This window comes from Stigmatopora argus, chromosome 9, assembly GCF_051989625.1.
Source record: "Stigmatopora argus isolate UIUO_Sarg chromosome 9, RoL_Sarg_1.0, whole genome shotgun sequence".
Lineage (NCBI taxonomy): Eukaryota > Metazoa > Chordata > Actinopteri > Syngnathiformes > Syngnathidae > Stigmatopora > Stigmatopora argus.
The window spans coordinates 12,480,671-12,501,801 of NC_135395.1; the positions used below are offsets into that span (position 1 = coordinate 12,480,671).

At 41.4% G+C, this 21,131-nt stretch overlaps 2 protein-coding genes and 2 long non-coding RNA genes across 5 annotated transcripts in view; 1 reads left to right on the forward strand and 3 right to left on the reverse strand.

Annotated features, from left to right (window-relative positions):
- The first annotated feature begins 817 nt into the window (after positions 1-817).
- LOC144082764 (uncharacterized) lies at positions 818-2,962 on the forward strand. Its single transcript, XR_013303335.1, has 5 exons — positions 818-933; positions 1,124-1,224; positions 1,927-2,014; positions 2,096-2,163; positions 2,843-2,962. It is a non-coding gene; the product is annotated as an uncharacterized LOC144082764 (long non-coding RNA).
- Positions 2,963-3,769: 807 nt separating this feature from the next.
- On the reverse strand, positions 3,770-4,398 carry LOC144082685 (uncharacterized). Its single transcript, XR_013303305.1, has 4 exons — positions 4,245-4,398; positions 4,052-4,148; positions 3,865-3,972; positions 3,770-3,785 (listed from the first exon to the last, which is right to left on the reverse strand). It is a non-coding gene; the product is annotated as an uncharacterized LOC144082685 (long non-coding RNA).
- Positions 4,399-6,218: 1,820 nt separating this feature from the next.
- On the reverse strand, positions 6,219-8,391 carry gpr151 (G protein-coupled receptor 151). Its single transcript, XM_077609890.1, has one exon. The coding sequence runs from the start codon at positions 8,198-8,200 to the stop codon at positions 6,926-6,928; it is 1,275 nt and encodes a 424-aa protein (XP_077466016.1). The 5' UTR covers positions 8,201-8,391; the 3' UTR covers positions 6,219-6,925.
- Positions 8,392-10,156: 1,765 nt separating this feature from the next.
- The window catches only part of LOC144082523 (serine/threonine-protein phosphatase 2A 55 kDa regulatory subunit B beta isoform), a 30,993-nt gene continuing 20,018 nt past the window's right edge, over positions 10,157-21,131 (reverse strand). For both annotated transcript variants that reach the window (XM_077609745.1, XM_077609746.1), the window contains exons 2-10: positions 18,647-18,744; positions 17,887-18,052; positions 17,112-17,224; positions 15,239-15,416; positions 14,982-15,146; positions 12,396-12,565; positions 11,396-11,487; positions 11,201-11,324; positions 10,157-11,132 (exon numbers count right to left, since the gene is read on the reverse strand). In XM_077609745.1, the coding sequence (XP_077465871.1) occupies positions 10,977-11,132; positions 11,201-11,324; positions 11,396-11,487; positions 12,396-12,565; positions 14,982-15,146; positions 15,239-15,416; positions 17,112-17,224; positions 17,887-18,052; positions 18,647-18,744 (1,262 nt within the window). In that variant the 3' untranslated portion in view covers positions 10,157-10,976. The remainder of the gene's footprint in view (positions 11,133-11,200; positions 11,325-11,395; positions 11,488-12,395; positions 12,566-14,981; positions 15,147-15,238; positions 15,417-17,111; positions 17,225-17,886; positions 18,053-18,646; positions 18,745-21,131) is intronic.

Here is a 21,131-nt window from a genome sequence, read left to right on the forward strand (position 1 = left end):
TATTTTGACCATGAATAATTCCAAATTGTCTGTCAGCTTCCTTTCATTGCTTTTCACCTGGTTGCGCTGCTTCCAGGTGTGTTTTTTCAAATTTAAGCAATTAACCCAAGGTTGTCAAACTCGTGTTGGTTCGCGGGCCGCATTAACGTCAATGCCATTTCATGCGGGCCGGACCATTTTAGATCTAATATTTAGATTATTTTTTTAATTGGATTAAAAGAACTGGATCAAAAGCCGTAAATAGTCCGTTTTTATAGAGCTAAAGTAATGTTTATTTGAGCTATTTTTTCTTAGTAATTGAAAATTTCTTTTAATCATGTTTTTCATTTCAAATGTAAACAAAATATTTTTTTAAATTGTGTTCAATATTAAAGTGGAAAACGTAAAAATATTTTTATATTTATTTTTAGATTTTACAAAATGCTTTTTGAACTAAAAACACAAAAGAAAAAAATGATTAAAAAAATTGCAATGATTGTTTTTAAAAAGGAGAAAATCAGGAAATGTAATGTACATCTATAATAATTTGAATTAGATCATAAAACAGAAAGTCGGCACTCATGATTTACTTTCTCGGGCCGCACAAAATGATGCAGCGGGCCAGATTTGGCCCCCGGGCCGCCACTTTGACACCTGTGATTTAACTAATAACATTTCAGCCATTATTTTATATGTAAAATGCACAGAAATAGACACACAAAAATACTGTTTTCACAAGAGCGTGTATTAGTCTAATACACGTTATTATGAAAACAACGTATTTTTGTGTGTCTATTTTTAATGGGCGTGGCCGATGTCAGAGTTCAAATAGCCCCGTCATTCTTCAATATGGCGGATGAGCTAGGACGCCAGTGGACTGCAGAGCAGCTCAGAAGTGACGATTTACCGAAGAAAGACCAGTTAAAGTTCTTACAGGACAGTGCAACGCATTCGGTACGTTATCATTTGGGGATTTCGAAGCCCCAGTTGTCATTTTAAGAGTGCTTTTTGACGGGAGCATGCTTCGTTCGCGTGATGTAGTCCCATGTGGGTGCAGACAGAAAAATGTTTGCAAACAAATTGGCTACATTGCGTTACCTATAACTCTTTGTTTAAAAAGAAATCATTCCATTGTGTGTTTCAGTCCCTCAATAAGCACAGACTGCTGGGAAACATCAAGAATGTGGCCAAAACGACCAAAGAGGAGCAGCTTGTCGACCCCATAATGGGCTGTTTGTCAGCAAAGTGAGTCGTTTTTTTTAAATCCTAGTTTATTTTCTCTCCCCGTGTAACAATGAAATGTCAGCGTTCAATGCTTTGCTCAATCAGCTTGTTTGGCATTATGATGCATTCAAATTTTGAATGAAAACACTAACTGATCTGGTGTTGATTTTTAATAGCAAGAACCCTTTTGGATCAGTGGAGGTGTAGGAAATAGTACACTTGTAGAATTTATGCCAGTGGATCTTAACCTCGTTGGAGATACCGAACCCTAATTTAATGTGAATTAAAATATATATATTTTTTCAAATTCAAGATACGTATACATTTCTCGCAGCACTGATTGGCCAAGCAATGTCACGTGATCATCTGCAGCCAGTAATGGTCAAGCAGGGCATGTTATCGTGAATAGACATTTACCCTGGGCTTTGCCCTTTTCATTTTTAAAATGTGGCTTGGACAAAATCAAAGAGATTCATTCAACAATAGTGCAGGGGTCATTTTTGATTTGTTTAAACATGGTACAATCATTTTTCCTCAGTTTATGAAGAGAAAAATGGATGCAATTATGATTTTTGGGGGATATATATATTTTTTTAATGGATTTGAAATGATTGACTGGCAAAACTCATCCAGGATGAAATAACATGGAAAATGAATGTGGGTCATTTGTGCATCAAAATGGTTAAATAAGCAATTTCATAATCACGCTGTGGTGTTTTGTAGATATTTAAAGCCGCAGAGACGGTGGAGGAGATGAAAGCTGTCAAAATCGACGAGGAGACCAAAGAAGTCAAGGCAGAAGTTGTCTGAGGTAGGACGTGCTTTTCAGGTTGTTTATTATTTTCATGTTGTGTACTAAACCTACTCATTTTGTATCTTGCTTCTCTTCAAGGTCCACCCAAGTTTACCAAATCAACGCTAAAGAAAGGGTGACAGAGTGAATGGCACATCCCCTCACTGGTGCTTGTTATAGAGCAGGGGTCTCAAACTCTAATCCTCTGGCACCTGTCTAGTATGTTTTCCATGTCTCCCACCATCTGAATCAAATGATCAACTCGTGAGTAGCTTGATCATGATTTGATTTGTGTGTGTTGGAGGACCTGGAAAATGAACGGGATAGGGATCCTGGCATATTTCTATTTTTTTTTTTCCTCCTGGGCCTTTAATGTTGCTTGCCTTCTTTTGCAGTGGGATGGAGGCCTGCTGACTGAGGAAAGGAGGGCCCTTCTGATGGTGGTAAAACCAAGTTAGGTTTTACCACCATCAGAAGGGCCCTCCTTTCCTCAGTCAGCAGGCCTCCATCCCACTGCAAAAGAAGGCAAGCAACATTAAAGCCCCAGGAGGGGAAAAAAAAAAAATAGAAATATGCCAGGATCCCTATCCCGTTCATTTTCCAGGTCCTCCAACACACACAAATCAAATCATGATCAAGCTACTCATGAGTTGATCATTTGATTCAGATGGTGGGAGACATGGAAAACATACTAGACAGGTGCCAGAGGATTAGAAAATAACAAAAAATACACTAAGTTAAGTGTATTTTTTGTTAATTTTTTTTTTTACCTAACTAGTCCCCAATCTAGTTTTTTAATGTTGGCCTTAGTCTATTGTCCCTTGACTCTCTCCTTTTTTTCTCCAGAGCCAAGGAGAGATTCTTCATCAATGGATGGAAACATCACCTCATCTTTAAATGCTGGATGGCTTATGGGATTTTATCTCAACCCCTTTTTTGTGGAAAAAATAAAACCCTTGAAATATACACATGCATTCTTTTGCTAGTTATATGAAGACACATACAAGTAACATGACATTCAAGTTTTTATTAAAAGAAATTCATTTGCACACTTAGGAATTGGTATCACATTGAAGTCAGTCTTCTCTACCTGTAGACAAAGCCAAGCAACATACAATTTTATTAAAATACACTTAGGAGTTAACACAATGAAGCATAGATTGGTATGGCCGGTCTTCTCCACCTGTACACAAACATTTATTGCACTTTATTTTTAAAATCAAATTACAAAAGCTCTGGAAACAGTCAAAACACTTAGTAAAAAAATTGGGGGGAAAAGACTTAGAATATAAACACCAAAAATTAAAGGAAAAAAAAAGACCATGGAGGGTCTGGGGTCTTTTTTCTCCAAGTGTTTTAACAAAGACAAATGACACTCAAATCTCTCTTATTGAAATTTCTGAATGAAAAAAAAAAAAGAGATCCTCCTTACCTTAGGGATCGGGACTTCACCTATAAAATAAGAGTGGGGTTAGTCAATAAAATAAAGATTAGAATGTTTAACTTGGATATTCTACAATAAATTAACCTCTCAGAAGACTGCCAGCAGAGTTCAGAGAAGATGCATCATCTTCAAGTGGGCAACCTGGGAAGATCACCTGGTCCTCCAGAGTCCTGGTGCGTGCATCTAAAATAAGAGGGGGGTTAGTCAATAAAATAATGTGAGATTAGAATGTTTTGACTTGGCTATTCTACAATAAATTAACCTCTCAGAAGACTGCAAGCAGAGTTCAGGGATGATGCATCATCTTCAAGTGGGCAACCTGGGAAGATGACCTGGTGCGTGCATCTAAAATAAGAGGGGGGTTAGTCAATAAAATAATCTGAGATTAGAATGTTTTGATTTGGCTATTCTACAATAAATTAACCTCTCAGAAGACTGCAAGCAGAGTTCAGGGACAATGCATCATCTTCAAGTGGGCAACCTGGGAAGATCACCTGGTCCTCCAGAGTCCTGACAGACCTGGTGCGTGCATCTAAAATAAGAGGGGGGTTAGTCAATAAAATAATGTGAGATTAGAATGTTTTGACTTAGCTATTCTACAATAAATTAACCTCTCAGAAGACTGCCAGCAGAGTTCAGGGACAATGCATCATCTTCAAGTGGGCAACCTGGGAAGATCACCTGGTTCTCCAGAGTCTGGACATGGACCTGGTGCGTGCAAGAAAATAAGCAAAAGTAATCATATACAGAGACTGGAGATTCAACAGATAGGTTTAGGTGGGGGGGTTTTCTAACTAGTTTTACCTTGATTTGGCACAGTCTCCTCTCCCCTCAAGATGTGCATGGTTCTGGGCACACGGAATAGCTGCATCTTGATTTAACCAAGCTATTTGGGAAGTGCCAAACAATTATTACAGGAAAGAGAAATCTTACAATAAATGATCAAGATAAATAATGAAAATAAGTTAGTGAGTGCTCCGTGCTCCTTTCCCTTTCCCAGACAAGGCTATTAAACAGTGACGTTAAAAGTTAGGACAAAGTTGGCCATAACAATTTTGTACTTTTTTTTTTGTGAACACAGAACAATTAGAATAACTAATTGGAAACGGGTTTTAGCACTCGCAGTGGAAACTATCATTACATAGAGCACAACAGGAAGTCGTTGAGTGAGCCTTTACTGTGCGTCGATGTCTCGGCTTTGCTTGATTAAATTAAAAAGTCACGACTACGCGACTCAATAATGGAGAGAAAACTGGCAACATACTTTTTAAATAGTCGCCGTGACGCTAATGCTAAAATAGCTAGTGACATACAGCACCCAGCCAGTGGTGAAAAGGAGCCCAAACGTGTCGACCGTGTGTTCAACCTGGCATTAAACGAACAGATATGTTGGCGTTTTTGGCTCAATTGATTTCTAAAAAATCTACCGGTAGCGTGATAAAAATGCACTTAGGCCAGTGAATTGCTCTAGGGCTTACCTCGTTTAGGTGCTAGTCGTTCGACCGACAGCATGGAAATGGTTCCAAAGGGGGAAGACACTGCGCGTGTGCTTAATTTACGCATCTGCGTAGCCACGCCCATATTGTCGCGCCATATTGAATGTGGAAAAGATGGTGGCTTGCTTACCACGCTCCACAAGGTAGTTTGTCCTCCCTCCCAACTTAATATCTATGTTTTGAAGATGACTAGGAAGAGTCGTGATTTTTGTGATCTCGATGCTATAAGACAGTGTGTATGTATACTACAATGATACTCTAATGCATATTTAAACTCAGAGGGATGCTATAGTATAGTAACTATAGCATCCCTCTTTGAATGAATGGGTACTATAGTAGAGTTCTTTCTTTAATTCTTTTTCTGAACCACTTTATCCTTACTAGGGTCGCAGAGGGTGCTGGAGCCTATCCCAGCTAACTTCGGGCCAGAGGCGGGGGACACCCTGAACTGGTGGCAAGCCGATCGCAGGGCACAAGAAGACAAACAACCATTCACGCTCACACTCATGCCCAGGGGCAATTTAGAGTGTCCAATCAGCCTACCATGCATATCTTTGGAATGTGGGAGGAAACTGGAGCACCTGGAGAAAACCCACGCAGGCCTCGGGAGAACATGCAAACTCCACACAGTTGGACCAAGCTGGATTTGAACCCAGGTCCCCCACTGTGAGGCCGCCCAGATTATTATTGATGCATTTTTTTTAATGTGTCGCAGCTGTAGCTGCAGTAAAGGTTTTATAGCCATAAAATGGTTATTGAGGGTTGGATTGATTCCGACGTAGCATCACTGAAGGCCGAGTGAAATGCACGGCCTACCACTGTGAAAATATATATACTTAATGAACAGATGTCAGTGGGGATCATCCGGTGATGTATAATTTCACTCTTGTGTCATCTACTTGGAAAGATATAAACGACAGGGCACTCTTTTTTAAAATGAATTTAATGCAGACACTGCTAATTTGCTTATACAGGAATGCAAGAACTGGAATTACAGACTTCCACATGTGCAAAACACAGCAAAACAGAGACATTTAATAGAGGGATTGAGAGGTTTGCCTGCCATAGTTCTAACAGCATGACAGGCAAAATACAGAAATCTGTCACGCCAAAATATTCTGTTTTGCTCACACGTTTGAGATAAACTCCATGGCTACCACTGATGTAGCTGTCCAATCCATTTTGACCGGGAGGATTGGCATTGATTAGCACACTGAAGCGTTCACAGCCCACTGTCCCTTGTTGAAATGAATTGGATGTGTAATGTCATCAATAGCAGGCAATAAGTTAAATACTAGGAAATTATATTAGAATTCAAATTTATCATTAATATGTAATATTTGATAATATATATGTTTTTTTTTAATTATCAGAAATAGTTACTTGCTTAAAAAAGAGTTGAAATATTCTCGAATAATCAGTCTAATTATACATTTGCAGTTACATAATTTGGGAGGTTCATTACTTCTTCTAAATATGACATAGACACAATTTTTTAAACCACATTCTATCTTTGTCTACCATAACTTGTTCTTATACTTCAACTTTTTCATTCTCCATAATTATTATGATCAACACTTAGTAATGGAAACAAATGGAAAAGTATAATATATATTTTTTTGCCACATTTTGGTCATTATCAGATGACTGCTGTTTTTTTTATATTTCATAAACCTACTTAATTTCAATTTTGAAATTATTTCCATTCTACATAAAATGTAAGCTTAATTTTATCTTTAACCTCACAAATCATTTGTTTTCTTTCAAATGGAAACATTCACTTATTAAGCATCAAGTCTGTCTCCATTCTATTCTTAAATTGCTTACTCTAACATAATTCAAATAGCAAATAACATTTTACACTGTAGAATTCTATTTGAATTTTGCACTAATTGTACCAAAATGGGACACATAATTATACCAGTGATTTTACTGTCCAATCCAATTCACCAAAAGAAGGATGGCGTTCGTCATCCTGACGTGAGGGATTTAATTTCCCTCTTGGTGGTCCTGATGCTCCCACGGCACCGGGTCGTTTTCATCCAAGTGCGATCCGGACTCCCTCTCGTGCCAGAATTGCTCCACGTCCGGCAATCCGAGTCCGTCTTTGTCCACGTTTCCTCCTCCCCTCGCCTCGCATTTCTCCAGCCGAAGCTCGCCGCTTGTTCCCGGCTCGGCGCTTTCCACATGCCTCCGGTGGCCGGATGTCTCCGGTCTGGGGAGAGGCGACCGGAGCGAGGTGGGGGTGTGAGGTCCGGGTTTGGGCTTGGGGGGTGGCTGCTTGCTGAAAGTGAGGCGCCTCCACAGCCCCCAGTAGCCCTCCCGGAACTCCTCGGAGAGAGCCAGCACGATGATGGGGTTGACGAGCGACAGCGACAAGGCGAGGAGTTGAGCCGAGACGGCGACGAGAAGAGGAGGAGAAGGGACCGAGCCCTGGGGTTGTCCGTTGGCGGAGTGGCGCTGCCAAACCCACACAGCCCACTGTGGAAGCCACAATATGGCGGCGGCCACCGTCAGATTGAAAAGCATCAAGGTGAGCTTCCTGGATTTGATTTGTGTGCGCAGATTCTGACATTTACTGGAGCGGCGCTGGCATTGACCGTAAGCCTTCCAGAAATATATGAGGGAAAAACTCAGGGGAGCGCAGTAGACCCCCAGCGGGTACAGCTTTGTGTATACAGACATGAACTTCCAAGCTTCAGGGGGGACCTCCAGGACGCACACGAGACCACTGAGCCCTCGTCGCAGCGAAGAGAAGAGCCAGTGAGGGACGGCGACGGAGCAAGCCGACAGCCAGATGAAGAAGAGCACCACGAGGATGGAGCCCAGGTGCACGCTCACCTGCTTGGTGGGGTTGGAAACGTAGCGGTAGCAGGCTTGAGCCATGACGGCCACCGTGAAGCTCTTGGCCGCCAAGCAGGAATGGAGGAACCAGTCGGAGGTCTTGCACATCAGCCAACCCAGAGTCCAGCTGGCTTTGGAGAAGGAAGCGGCCCGAAAGGGGACGCTGAAGAGAAGCACCAGGCCGTCGGCAAACGTCAGATTGAAGATCAGGGAGTTGATGAGGGACAGTTTGCCCTTGTGGGCGCTGGAGAATAAGATGGCCATAGCGGTGAAGTTGCACGCCAAACCCAAGACGCAAAGGAGGCCCAGGATGGCCGGCACAAGGACCCGAAGCTCACCGGGGTCCAAATGTTGGAAGGACCCGGTGTTGTCGAATGACCAGTTCATCACCGTCGAATTGTTTCCAGACAGATTGTTCATCACCCAAGAAAAGCAAAAAAAATCTTCGCAATGATTTTGGGGAGCTTATGAAACAGATTCAATGCTGTATGGATCTTTAGTCTGCGATCACAGGGAAGTGGCTGTCTGTCTGCGGATTTAGCAGCTTGGGTGGCAACTTATAAAGATGATGTTTGATTGACAGCTGGGGTGCCCAGTTGACTGATGGCAATGGAATTCCATCTCCTGGGGCCAATTAAGGAGACCGACCATACATTGAGGTGCTTTACTACATGGCTGTGATCAATTATTCATTTTTTTGGGTGCAAAAATACTTCCGTTTTACTAAAGGCGACACCAACTCAACCAGTTGATTGATGTATTCGCTCTTTAACTAATGTTGTGCCACCGACAGCGAGACACGTTCAATTCCATTTGACTGCGCTGTGAATAAATCAGTAACATTTCAAATGGATAGGCAAAAATATAGATATTAATGTGTGCATTAAAAAGGCTTTGTGATTGAAAAAAAAACTAATGATATGAAACATTTTTAGGAATGATTTTACATACCACAGTACTAACATCAGGAGCACACATTTTGTCTGATATCCAAACCAAATTATTCAGTTTTTCTTGATTGCATCATTTATGAAATTACTGTACTTAACAGGTAAATGTTTGTTTTATAGAGAAAAAAAATACATTCACTTGCCTGACTATGGTGCGGGCAGGCGTGGGCTCAATTCCCGCTGGTGGCCGTATGATTGGGTGGATGGTCGTTTGTCTCTGTGTGCCCTACGACTGACTGGCGACCAGTCTAGGGTGTAGTTTGTCTTTCGCCCGAAGACAGCTGGGTCAGGCTCCAGCAACCCCCGCAACCCTCTCGAGGATGGGCGTTATGGAAGATGAGATGAGATGGAAAAAATACACATCATGAAATTCATCAGAAACAAGCATTACTTGAAGAAAAAAAGAAACTGACTCCTTTTTAGGATTTTTTGCCAGTTCAAAATGGATTAGACGTCTTTCACCGTCAATGGCACTAAAACATTCACTGTCAAGAATTGGCAATCAATGTAATATATCAGGTTATCCACAAGGGAGCGCTTTCACTCTAACTACTGCTTGAGAAGCACACAAACCAATTTTGGTTTAAACTTGCACAGCTTTATTACATTTTTTAATCAAAAGAAAAGTCCGTTAAGCAATAAGACTGCATGGTCATTCGTATTATTACATTCTGAGCTATAAAAGTCTCACAAATGAAGGTTGTAGTGTTTAAAGGAACCATATATGTACAGAATGAATTCCCTGATTTCACAGAGTTTGCTTAGACCTTTTTGTTTAGTGCTTACTTACCTCGGCGAACGCTGGCTCTTAACACAAAACGCCAGATTGGTTCTAAAACCCAACCCGCAATACTGGACCACACTCCTCCAATGAGTATGGACAAACAATCTGAGATAAAAACATGAATTTACAAAGCAACAACAAGCTCACAAAGTGCTTCAGATGGTCTTTCCAAGTTCAAATGTCTACATTTCAGCAGGTTTTAACTAGTGTTGCACCAATGTCGATACTAGTATTCGAAAGGGCACTAAAATGCAGAGATTGGTATCGTGAGTCCTGAAAAATAAAGCTCCAATACCGTGCAATGTGGATTTTGGAAATTTAGTTTCAAAATGCTTAATAAGAAGAACCTAGGAGAGTTTTTACTCCTCTAAGTCCTGTTGAGAAGTGCTAATTTACCAGTCATATATTCAATGTATGAGCCTTTACTTCAAATGGTGGATAAATGTAGCTGTCAAATGGTAAATACCAGCCAGGATGTGAAGTTTTATCAACACTGACTTTGGCAAAAGTTGTTAAGCAGTGTCTGACCAATCATTTTAGATTCAAGTGACTCTGCAGTAATTTAATACTAAAAGGAAAAACATTTTTGTTTATGTTGTGGTATCAGCACTGTATTGGTATCAGCCAATACCACACAGCAGATTCCTATCGAGAGCCAAAAATGGTATTAGTGCAACACAAGTTTTAACCATCACATGCATCTTTTCAGAACTGTAATTTGTCTTTTCAAGGGAACATTTTCTTTTTAGTGATGTTCAATTCAACCTTTTTTCCCCTTTGTACAAGGCTCCAAAACTCACCTGAAATGGACAACGGACTTTTACTAAACACAATGTAGTAATGTTAAAGCCTCTGACGCCATCCTCATTCTTCGGTTTAAACACATTTTTGTTCACAAGAAAAAGATGGGGAAACAAAAGAAATGCCTTTTTTTTCTTGAAACATTTACATTTTCTTCATCATCCCTCCTACATAGAACCCCCAAATACCAAAAGAAGGCACCACAGCAGCTAAACACACTCACGGACCGACCGGTATTAAATAAACCCATCAAAAACAGCCTCATTCATATCACAGACTTAAGTAAAAAGACTGACCATGTGTCACAGGCAAAAAAAGTCTCTTCTCCCCGGCCCTTTGTAATTGCAGCAGGAAGTTGTGCCATCTCAGAACGCGCTTAATTTGCACCGCAGTAAGTAGCTCGAGAGGGGGCGCTCTTGCTACATGACCTCGAGTCACGTGCGCTCTAGGTTTTTGTTCGCTGTATCCACATCCCCCGCCTTTGTCTCCGGGGTTTTGCTACATCTTGTTGCTCATGCAGCTGCAATCTTGTTGCACAGGATTCCCTTTCTGTCCGCGGGTGCGTGGATGAATAAATAAAATGATCAGACACCTTGGTCACGTCCTCAAAGATTCCACAACCGTACGTCCATTTGCAGGAAAACCCCGCGGATTCTCCGTCTCAGTTGACCTTGTCTTGGAAGATGTAAAGATTGTTGGTGGCCGCAACGGCGATGATGTTCTCGTGCGGGTGCCACGTAGTGTGAAGGATCTTCTTGCTGAAATCTAAGCTGTCCACGCTGATCTCGTCTTTTCTGCGTTTGCCGCCTACGCACACCTGCGGAACAGCATGGCGGATAAGCACGGGTAGTTTTAAAGCGAGCTCCCGGGAGGGGTTGTTCGTACCTTGCGGGGCTTGAGAATGGCTCGGGGCTTGCTGTTCTCTCTGGAGGCTTCCAGCGTGACATCCCGTTTGGTGTTCCGGTCGAACATTCGAAAGAAGTTGTTGTAGGAGCCAGTCATTATGACGCTGGGTTAAGAGAGAATATGGCGTAAGTGGAAGAATCTGGTGACAGGTGGAAATGAAGGGAGTCATCTCACCTGTCTGATCCGTTCCAGACACACTCGAACTTGTCAAAGATGCAGTCGTTCTCGTAGAGGGAACAAAGTTTGCCCCGTAAGTAGTCGTGGACCTGAAGAATAAACACCAATATGTCATTTTAAGAATGATCAAAAAAAGAGTCAGGTACATACGCAGGGTGTAAACCAGCAATTTCATCAAAACACAGTAAGGATTGTTTGGATAATTGCACTTCAACTCAATTCAAGCAGTCAAAAATTCCAAGCAAATTTTGTGAAATGTAGAATATTAAAATGCTCATCAATGTTTCGCGATTCAATTGCTTTTAATCACTGCTTAAACTCATCTAATTAAGGGCGTAACTCACCATTTTTATGACGATACAACCCCGATTCTTTGGAAAACACTATGATATTTGTCAGCATTAAAAAGTCTGCCACTAATCAATTCGAGACAAGGGCTAGATCATCGCGACAATTATTCCTCCGTCACGATCGAGGTAAAATCTACTTGGGAATGTTGTGAGAGTAAGCATCAAATTACATGCAAATGGACTAAGCTTCATCTTTTGCCTTGCTTGTGATTTTGTGTTGTCAACTTTTGAATTATGTCCACACTTTAGGGCGCAGCATCCCAAGAGTACCCATAAAACGAGCAGTAAATGAGTGATCCAGGCAGCAGGTGGAGAGAGAACTGAACAGAAAAATCCCTTGAGCCCTACAGAGGGCTTTTTTAATCACGATCTGCCCTCAGATTGCTTCTTCCCTTGATCACCCTGTGTGCTTGTGACCCATGTGACCTGCCACAGTGGGAGGTTTTGCCCTTTATAGGCTGAATCAGTACAGTACCACTATCTGTCTTCTTACAGGACTGGGCTCAATAAGCACTCCGGGCATGATTGCTTAACATGGCGTGGTTGCAGCGTGACAGTGAATGGGATTATCTTGAGCGATGACTTCAAAATCGATACATCGTGATTGCTTTTCGCCGGCACGTGAATGTGGGTGTGCGAACGCATACCTGGTACGTCTCAAGCGGCTTGTTCTCCATTTGCAGGTCCCACACCTTAACAGTGAGGTAGTCCCTTGTCATCAAGTAACGTCCGTTGTGGCTGAACTTGATGTCAGAAATGGACGAGATGATTTCGGAGAAAAAGGAGCGTGTGGCGGGATCCTCTGGCTCCTCGAAGTCTAAACAAAAGAAGGATACACTTAGAGTTAAAAAAGCAGATTTATGTAGTCTGCAGCAGCTGGATTCCCTCTGAGGATTATTTGTGTGTATTTGCTCAGGGAGACAGCCACAGGTCACCATGATGGGTAAATATTGGTTATGATTCATATTGATTCTGGCAGCTGCTCATCTGCGCGTGGGTGATGAGAGCCAGACATTCCACTGTGAGCTGTCAAGTTATTGCTCATCTCTGCTCTTACTCCCACATTTTTGCTTTCCCACTAGTACTGAGCGATATGGGAAAAAAAAAGTTCTAGCTCCATAATGTTATGCCACCCATTCATTTTCTGAACCGCTTATCCTCACCAAGGGGTTGCTGGAGCTTATCCCAGCTGACTTCGGGCCCCCTGAATCGGTGACCAGCCAATCGCAGGGCACAAAGAGACGGGCAACCATTAATGCCCACATTCAGACTTCAGGGTAATTTAGTGTGTTCAACAAGGCTACCCTGCATGTTTTTGGGATGCAGGAGGAAATCGGAGTACAGCACAGTGAGATATTTTTTTTACTTTTTTTGCATAAAACTTACCGATACACAATAAGTAATACACAATAATAATTGGTCAGCAGTAACGGCAGGCAAAACATCTTTCTTCCACTCTTGAGATAAATGTAACATTAGTATGGATTTGCGATCATGTTAACGTGATTATTCCAGAAACATGTCTCATTTTCTACCATCAATCTGTAACATGAGAAGATCAAGCCTGAAAAATAAAGATCCTCTTATTCATAAGAACCTGTGTTACTTTTCAGCAATCCTATCCGCTTTCCTCTCCAACACACTGTCTCCATCATTGCCCACCTCCCATTTCCCTCTATATTGTGATATGACAGTAGGGAGTCTAATAAGGGATGCGGAGTGAAAGATGAAAAAATTGAGAACGGAGGGGGGGTTTAGAATGGTATAGAAATAAGAAAAACAAATCAATGTCTAAGTGCTAGGCCCGTTCGAGCCCCGCTGGATTTACGTGTATGTCAGTGATGCATGTTTATATGCGTATGTGTGCGTGTCCTTGGCCTCCATTCTGCCCCACATTCCCCTCTGGGGGCACATAATAGGCTTCCTGGGGGAGTTGGCAGGGAGGGGGGCTGGTGGCTGTCTCTCTTTCTATCCTGGGGCTCAGCATGTTGGCATTCTCCTCTCCCCCTGTTCATCCTTCTCTCGTCCGTCCATTCATCTCATTTCTAAACTGATTGATTTCAGCTCAGTGATTTATAGCTGCGTGTACGTGGGCGCCAGAAGACTGTGATTAATATGTTGTTGCAGTTGTTGTTGTTTTTATTCTGAAAAATATTGCTTAGTGATACAGCTTTTATGAGGTTACATACGTATTTTTATCATGGGTTCAATAGTAGCATGCCTGACTGCAGGCTTACGCCCACCCGCTGTGCGTGTACAGTTGTGAGTGTTTGCTTGGTGCCTCACTATTTCAACAACTCCTATTGAGTAAAGAAGCAAGCACCATGTATCTAAAAAGGTAACACGCATGCCAGCGAATATGTCAATATACTACACCGTAGGAAATGACGGACACTATTGGACAGCAGGGTGTGTCCGTGAGGGTCTCGTAATGCGATTGCTCCTGCTATCGATTCTCCCGCTTCAAATGTCAATGTATTCATTCAATTTAAGTGCTTGCATGTGATGCTAAGTCTTGAACGCTGGGTCAGTCATTGTTTAAGAGGCACACTGCGATTTATTGATGAGTAATCAGTGGTGGGCTGTAGAACAGAAGAATGGCTGCATGCTACAGTCACACAAAGCCAATCTGAAAAATGGACTGTGTGAGTGAACAAGTGTGTACAGATTTGTACAATGCTCATATAGTATCTTTTAATAAGACAAATTGTAAAATACATTTTGTATTTGGACTTTGTTCACTGTGGCATTTTCCTCATCTCAGAGAATACACCACACCATATTACAAAGTCTACCCCGATTTAATTTTGATTTAATTCAAGAGCCTCCTTTAAGTTTAATCTAATGTATATTTACATGTCTTATAATTTCTTATAATTACTAGTGTTGTTGTTAAACAGTTCACAAATATTAAAAATAAAGACCCATCTGAAAATTAAAATGAAAAATAAGATTTGCTATATAAAGTTGTTTTTATTCCCACTTGCACCACCCACATGCATTGGCATTGATTAAAGTGTCTTTTTAATCTGTTAAATCAGAATTTTACTATTCCCTCATGCATTCCTATATGTGCATATATTATTCATGATTATTCAAATATTACTAGAGGGCAACAACCTTGATGTTTTTAATGTCAGGATGAAACCTTAACGGATGGCGGTGCCATGTGGTTTTCTAACAACACATTTAAAACGGAATCGGCCATCATTCTCTCTGCCGTTGCTACTTACATTTACAGTGCTTGTCGCAGAGTGCAGCCTCCCTCATGTCACACAGTCTTATTGAGCCCTTGCTGCTGCTGTATGCAAAAGTATGACAATGCTGGGGGTGAAACTCTGCTGAGGTGATCACTTCAGTCAGCTCCTCCATATTGGCTGGCTTTATATCCACAATGTCTAAGTGACGGGTTTTAAGGACAAACCGGAGCTTTGTCAAGTGTTAATTCATGATGCCAGATGGAGGCTAAATTTAGCAAAAAAAAGGATACTGAAGCTACGGTCAGTGATCTCCAGATTCCACAGGTTCACTCGGAGGTCATCGGTGGAGATGTAGGTCTGGAGGTCGGAGTTCACAGAGATGGAGTTGATGTGGTAGGTGTGGGCGTTACTGAACACTCGTCTGGCTGTGGCTTCAACCATCAAATCCATCGGTTGCAGCACCGGCACCTGAACCGATGGAATAAAAAAAAAAAAAGAGAAAAACATTCTTGATAGGATAATGCATCCTCTTTCAAGCTAGCGATGCTGCAGGTCTGTTTATCTGTCTTTTTTCAAATGCAGATGACAGATGTGCGAATGTGACAAAAGTGTGTAAGTGTACACCAAACCACAACCCTTCAACTGCAGGGATTCATATGACATTTATACTCCACTCATCTTAATGAGACAGGGGAAAGCCGTGCAAACGCTCGCGGGGCTGTTTGATGAGCTGTCTCGATCAGACTGTGAATATCTGTGCTTCTCTCCAAAAGACACATGCGCATACACAAGCTAAAATGGTTTCTCTCTCTTCTTTTTTTTAACAACGTGGTTGCAAGAGAGTAAATAAAGGGCAAAGACTAAGAGCGATATCTTAAGGCTGGGATTGTCCTGCTGAGGAACGATAACTGAACTCTCTGTACCTGAAATTAGCAAGAACGCTCATTCGGAGAACCACACCAAGCATAGAAACAATTGCTATGCCAAGGCTCCAGATATACCCCAGTTTCTGTCTACACGCAACCCCCATTGGCCAGATAAAACCGAGAAAAAGAATGAGGAAAGGGGAGCGAATGAGGGAACAAATCGACTCTCTCTTGGGGGTGTCACTCCATTTCAAATCTTTCATTTACTGTCTAGAGAGACTTAAAGCATATGAACCTACTCTCCACAACTCTGTATTCCTGATTTTTTTGGTATTTATTTCTTATTCAGGTTTTTAACATTTCAGCAACACCACAAGCGCATGGAGATTTCACACCTTCTAAACAGGATTTCCACAGTCACCAGCCTGTCTTGTATGATCCCCTGGCTAGCCAGACAAAGAGGTACAGACACGCTGAACACTACACTAATCGACTATGACACACACAGACACACACTGTCTTATGTGAGTCCCCTCTCCAGAAAAAAATCTAGGGGGGTTGATAACAAAAGTGCAATGAGATGATAATGCCACGATGGTCTTGACCTCAATCCACATATCAATAATTCATTTTTTTACTTCATACTGGCTGTTGTTTTGAGAAAGAGGAGCAAAAAAATGAGCCCAGAGAGCAGATAAGATGAAAAGCAAAGGTTGCATCAGAATATAAAATCAATGAAACTAACAAAATAGAACGTGATGGCAAAAAAAGATGTGGAGATGTTAACCATTCTATTCACTTTGTTGTATGGTCTGTATAGTCTACAATGAAGAACTATTAAGAAGAATGCTACTGTACATAAAATGTCTTAAACTGGAGAACAATAACTTTCATAAGCTCTCCATGATCCATTGATAATATTGGGAATCAAGGCCAATCACGTCATTTTCAAAGGATCGGAATCAGATTAAAAAAAAAGATCGCTACCAGTGGCCCAGTCAAATTGGATTGGATATCTATCGCCTGTCAATGGCAGTGAAACTCAAATAATTGAATTTACCACACTAGATGACCAACTTTATTTTTTTAAATAAGCTTACTTATGTTAAACATGTATATATACTGGGCGGCACGATGGTGCAAGTGGTTAGCACATCAGCCTCACAGTTATGGGGTTGGGGGTTCGATCCTAGCTGTAATGCTGTTCGTAGTAATGTATTTAATAATAATATTTTTTTTAAAACAAAAGAGTGGGCTGAACCTAAGAGAGAGTTCCGTTTTTGTTGTGCGTTCTTACTCGTAGTGACGTGATGGTGGACGGGTCCCTGATGCGTCCGTCATCATCCTTGAGGTTGTAGCCCTCTGGCCGTTTGTCCCTCTCGCTGATCTTCCACAGCTTCACCGTCTTGTCTATGTAATGAGAAAAAAAATCACTTCAGATGACAAGGGCTCAGTATACATTCAATCTTTGATACAAAACAGATGTGTGGGGCATCCAATCTGACATGTGAAAGGGGCTGCAGTATGATGGATGGTTGCACATTTTGTAATGTCACCGATAGCAATCTACAAGTTGACGACGTCGTCCGCCTTGGCTGCATTCCAATTTTGCATTTACAAACATCAGTTACATCTCATCTTCTCGGTCCACTGAGAAGAACGCTGGCAGCACTCAGGTTGTTATCGTTTTTTTTTCTTTCAATATCCGCTGTGTATATTGGTGTCAGCGCTGCGAGGCCATCGCCCCAGGACCCCGCACCATCTGCTCCACCCGTCGCTAGCGCTTCCCCAGCAGCCATGCATGACGACCACAATCTGCACGACGTCTCCTCCGCTGATGTTGAAGCGCGAGTGCAGAGATGATATGTTTTGATGTGTGTGTGTGTCTATGTGCGATGCGGGGTTCATGCATGTAACTCTCAATTTGAAGCCTTCTGTTGGTGGCACATGCTCGACCGAGTGGAACGCAAACACGTTCACACGAGCAGGCGAGAAGATAGTTTTGATGACATTAGTGCCATCAACCTTGTTTTTTTTTCTCTTTTACTGGTATGTTCCAGTAAATGACTTACCATTGGTTGAAAGCAGAAAGTAGGCGGCGTTCTGCTGTGGAAGCCATTTGATCTTGTTGATCTTCTCCTCTATTTCTAAACTCTTCAGGTAGTCAAACTCTGGTTCGTGGCTCTGGAATGTGCTGTAAACATTGTACTCCCCTCGACGTTGGGGTTGACTTTTGCTCTGTGAAGTTAAAAAATATGCAGACGATTAGAGTTTGACATTTACAGTATAGTGTTCACTTCAGGAGACAAAAAAAGTGATGCGCCAAATGTCGAAGCAGATGATATCTTGGATCTGACATTTTTCGGCTCTGCACTCGGTCACTTTGAAAAGGGTAAACATATTCTGTAGTAATATACATGCAGAGCTACGGTTTTCTGACAGCCATTCTGGATTTTTTTGAGTGATTTTTCAATGACCACTAAACGTACATCGAGGAATGTTGGCTCATTAAAAACTAGCTCTCGGTGCAAAAAAGTGTGAGCGCCCCTGTTTTAGAACATTAAATGCGATAGTCCTCGAGTTGAACACTCCAGAAAGAGGAAATAATGTCATTTTTACCTTAAAAACCAGTGCGTTTCATCTATTAAGGCCAATATTTCTTGTTTTACAAATTATAAGATTAGTATTATTTAACCTATTATTTATATACGAAAACGGCTAGATCCATTGTTCAAAGACTTCGCAAGTGAAATAAGTTTTGGATTATGCACCTAAAAAGTTTTTAAAATGACAGCATTCAATAAAAATGGTTGCTATGTGGACACTGCGTACCTCCTGCTCTCTTTGGAAGACAACCACTCGGCCTCCTTTATCCCCGGTGGCCAACAGCTCCCCCGATGAGTTAAACTCCACTGTTGAGATAATGTCAGCTGCAGGGGAGAAAGAGAGAGAGAGAGAGAGGACAGAGAAATGTCAGTGTGGATGCGCACAAGGCGTAACCGCCTGTAAAAAAGCAGACATATTAGAGAGTGAAGCGATTTTGAAGAACACAGTCATTAACTCACAAAGGACACATCTCAGACGCCCTCGGGTAACGAGAAGCACTAAAGTCAGTGACTGGCTGTTATCCAGAACCTTATTTTGTGAACGGGAGCCAAATTTGTGGCATATAATTATGCTCTTGTGTATTTTAAAATGTGTTCCTGTCACACTAAAAGGTCTATGTTCCTGCAAGTCCCTCATCTCATCTGAGCTCAGTTAAAGCTTCATTAAAAAGGCAGCCAACATGCGAGCATTTTACCCATTTAATACACTAGATGCACATTTTAATTAGCTCCAATAAACGATCAACCAAGAGGCATGTGATAGTATTCGAAACCCTGCCTATTATGAAACAATGAAAATATTCACTGATGGGCTGCTGCCGTCTAATCTATTCGAACTGGGAGGATTAGCAGCAATTGAATGGCAGCTGCCACCCCTCCCTGTCAAAATGGATTGGACTTCTATCACCGTCACCGGTACGTTAACATGATCATTCAGATCCAGCTAATCATCATGAAGACCACGTTTGTGTTGCTGCTCATTCTATTTCACGCTCACTCACAGTTCCACTAGTTGGCACCCTAGTAATTAGCAAAACTGAAATTTGGAAAAGAAAAGCTAATAATGGAAACATCTGAATTTTGGAAAGAAAAAAACACTCACATTTGGCAGATGAGTTTAGATTTGTATGTTCAAAATATATCGCTAATGTACAATGGAATTTTTTTTTCGTTTTTGTTTGACAAACCCAATAATGTAATTTTTTTATTTTTTAAACTGCCCAATAGAAGCCACGCTTAAGTCGAAACTTTTAAAATACCGCTTTTATTTTGTGGAAAAACTGCAACAGAAACACATTACGGCACTATGTATTTTGTGGTGATTTATTTCTGGTAAAGGGACATCTATTGCCCATTCTCAATTAAAGAAAAAACAGCACTGTGGAGTGCAGAGTTTTTTTAAAATAAAATCCCTGCTGGGACTTCCCAATTCAAATGGATTGGATGTTTATCGCTGTCAATAGCAGCTAAAATTTTAAAAAGCTTCCCTCTGCAACAAATGACGGTGATGATAACACATCTCTGAGCTACAGACATTGAACAGTAGAGGCTCCCTCTGTTTAAAATTGGCAATTATTTTTTCATAGCAAAAAAAAAAGAGAGTGCGAAAGAAGAGCTTTAGTTGTTTGGTATCCCTCCACACCCTCTGTGGACCTTGTGAACAGAAGAGGGGGGTGTTGCTATGGAGACCATTTCCATCTCAAGCAGCAGTTGGTGGGGTTGTGCGTATGTGCGTGTGTGCCGATAGCTCTCAGACTTTGGTGCTGATGCTAGCTGTCATTCGACGAGAGTACAGAAATAGGGGTAAAATCTGCTCCCACATTTACGGAAACGTAGGATTTGTGATGTCCTTATAATAGATGACCTGCAGACCAGCTTACTGTGTGTGTGTACATTTAAAGCTGCTCAAGCCAGTGAGAGGCTAAAAATAAAAGCTTTGCATATGTGAGAACAATAATTGATGAAGTAAAGACAACATCCGGCAAGACAAAATCACATTTCAGTCAGGAAATGTAATAAGATTTTGCAAAAATACCAGCCAGTTCACAACACCCTAAAAAAATCCAACGAGTCAATGATATACTATGCAAGTGGTGCACACACTTACAAATTCATCTGCCCTTTGTGCAGGTGGGGATTTCCACCCCATAAGCCATCAGGGCAAAACCAGTGATGCAAGAATCAGCTTGGTAGATTCTAGCATTCCAACATTTATTTTTCAAATCATTTCTCTTTCTTCTCTCTCTTCCTCTCTCTCTCTCTCATTTTCTCATCATTAACAAATTAAATCACTGAAGAGGAACCGTAAATGATGGACACCATTTACCGGTAGCTAGTTTACACACCAATACGTCCTTGAGTCATTTCACAGAGTGAACAGACAGCAAAAGTCACTGAAGCTGAAAGTCAAAATGAAAACCCTAATAGAGTTTCTTACCCTCAACATGCAAATTTATTCAAAGCAGAACAGAAGATCAAGTATTCTATCTCAGACACTGATGGATACGTACTTGTATTTGATCGACTGAAGTCCAAAATGATTTATAACCTTGTCAAATTTAAAGCGAAAGAAGATGTTTACTTGCTGAATGGCCATATTTCGGCTGGAAATGATAAGAAACGATGTGAGGGGGAATAAACAGTCTCTTGCCTCATTTCCAGGAGCATCATTCAATGTCCATTACTACATGACTCTACATCAATTGCAGGTC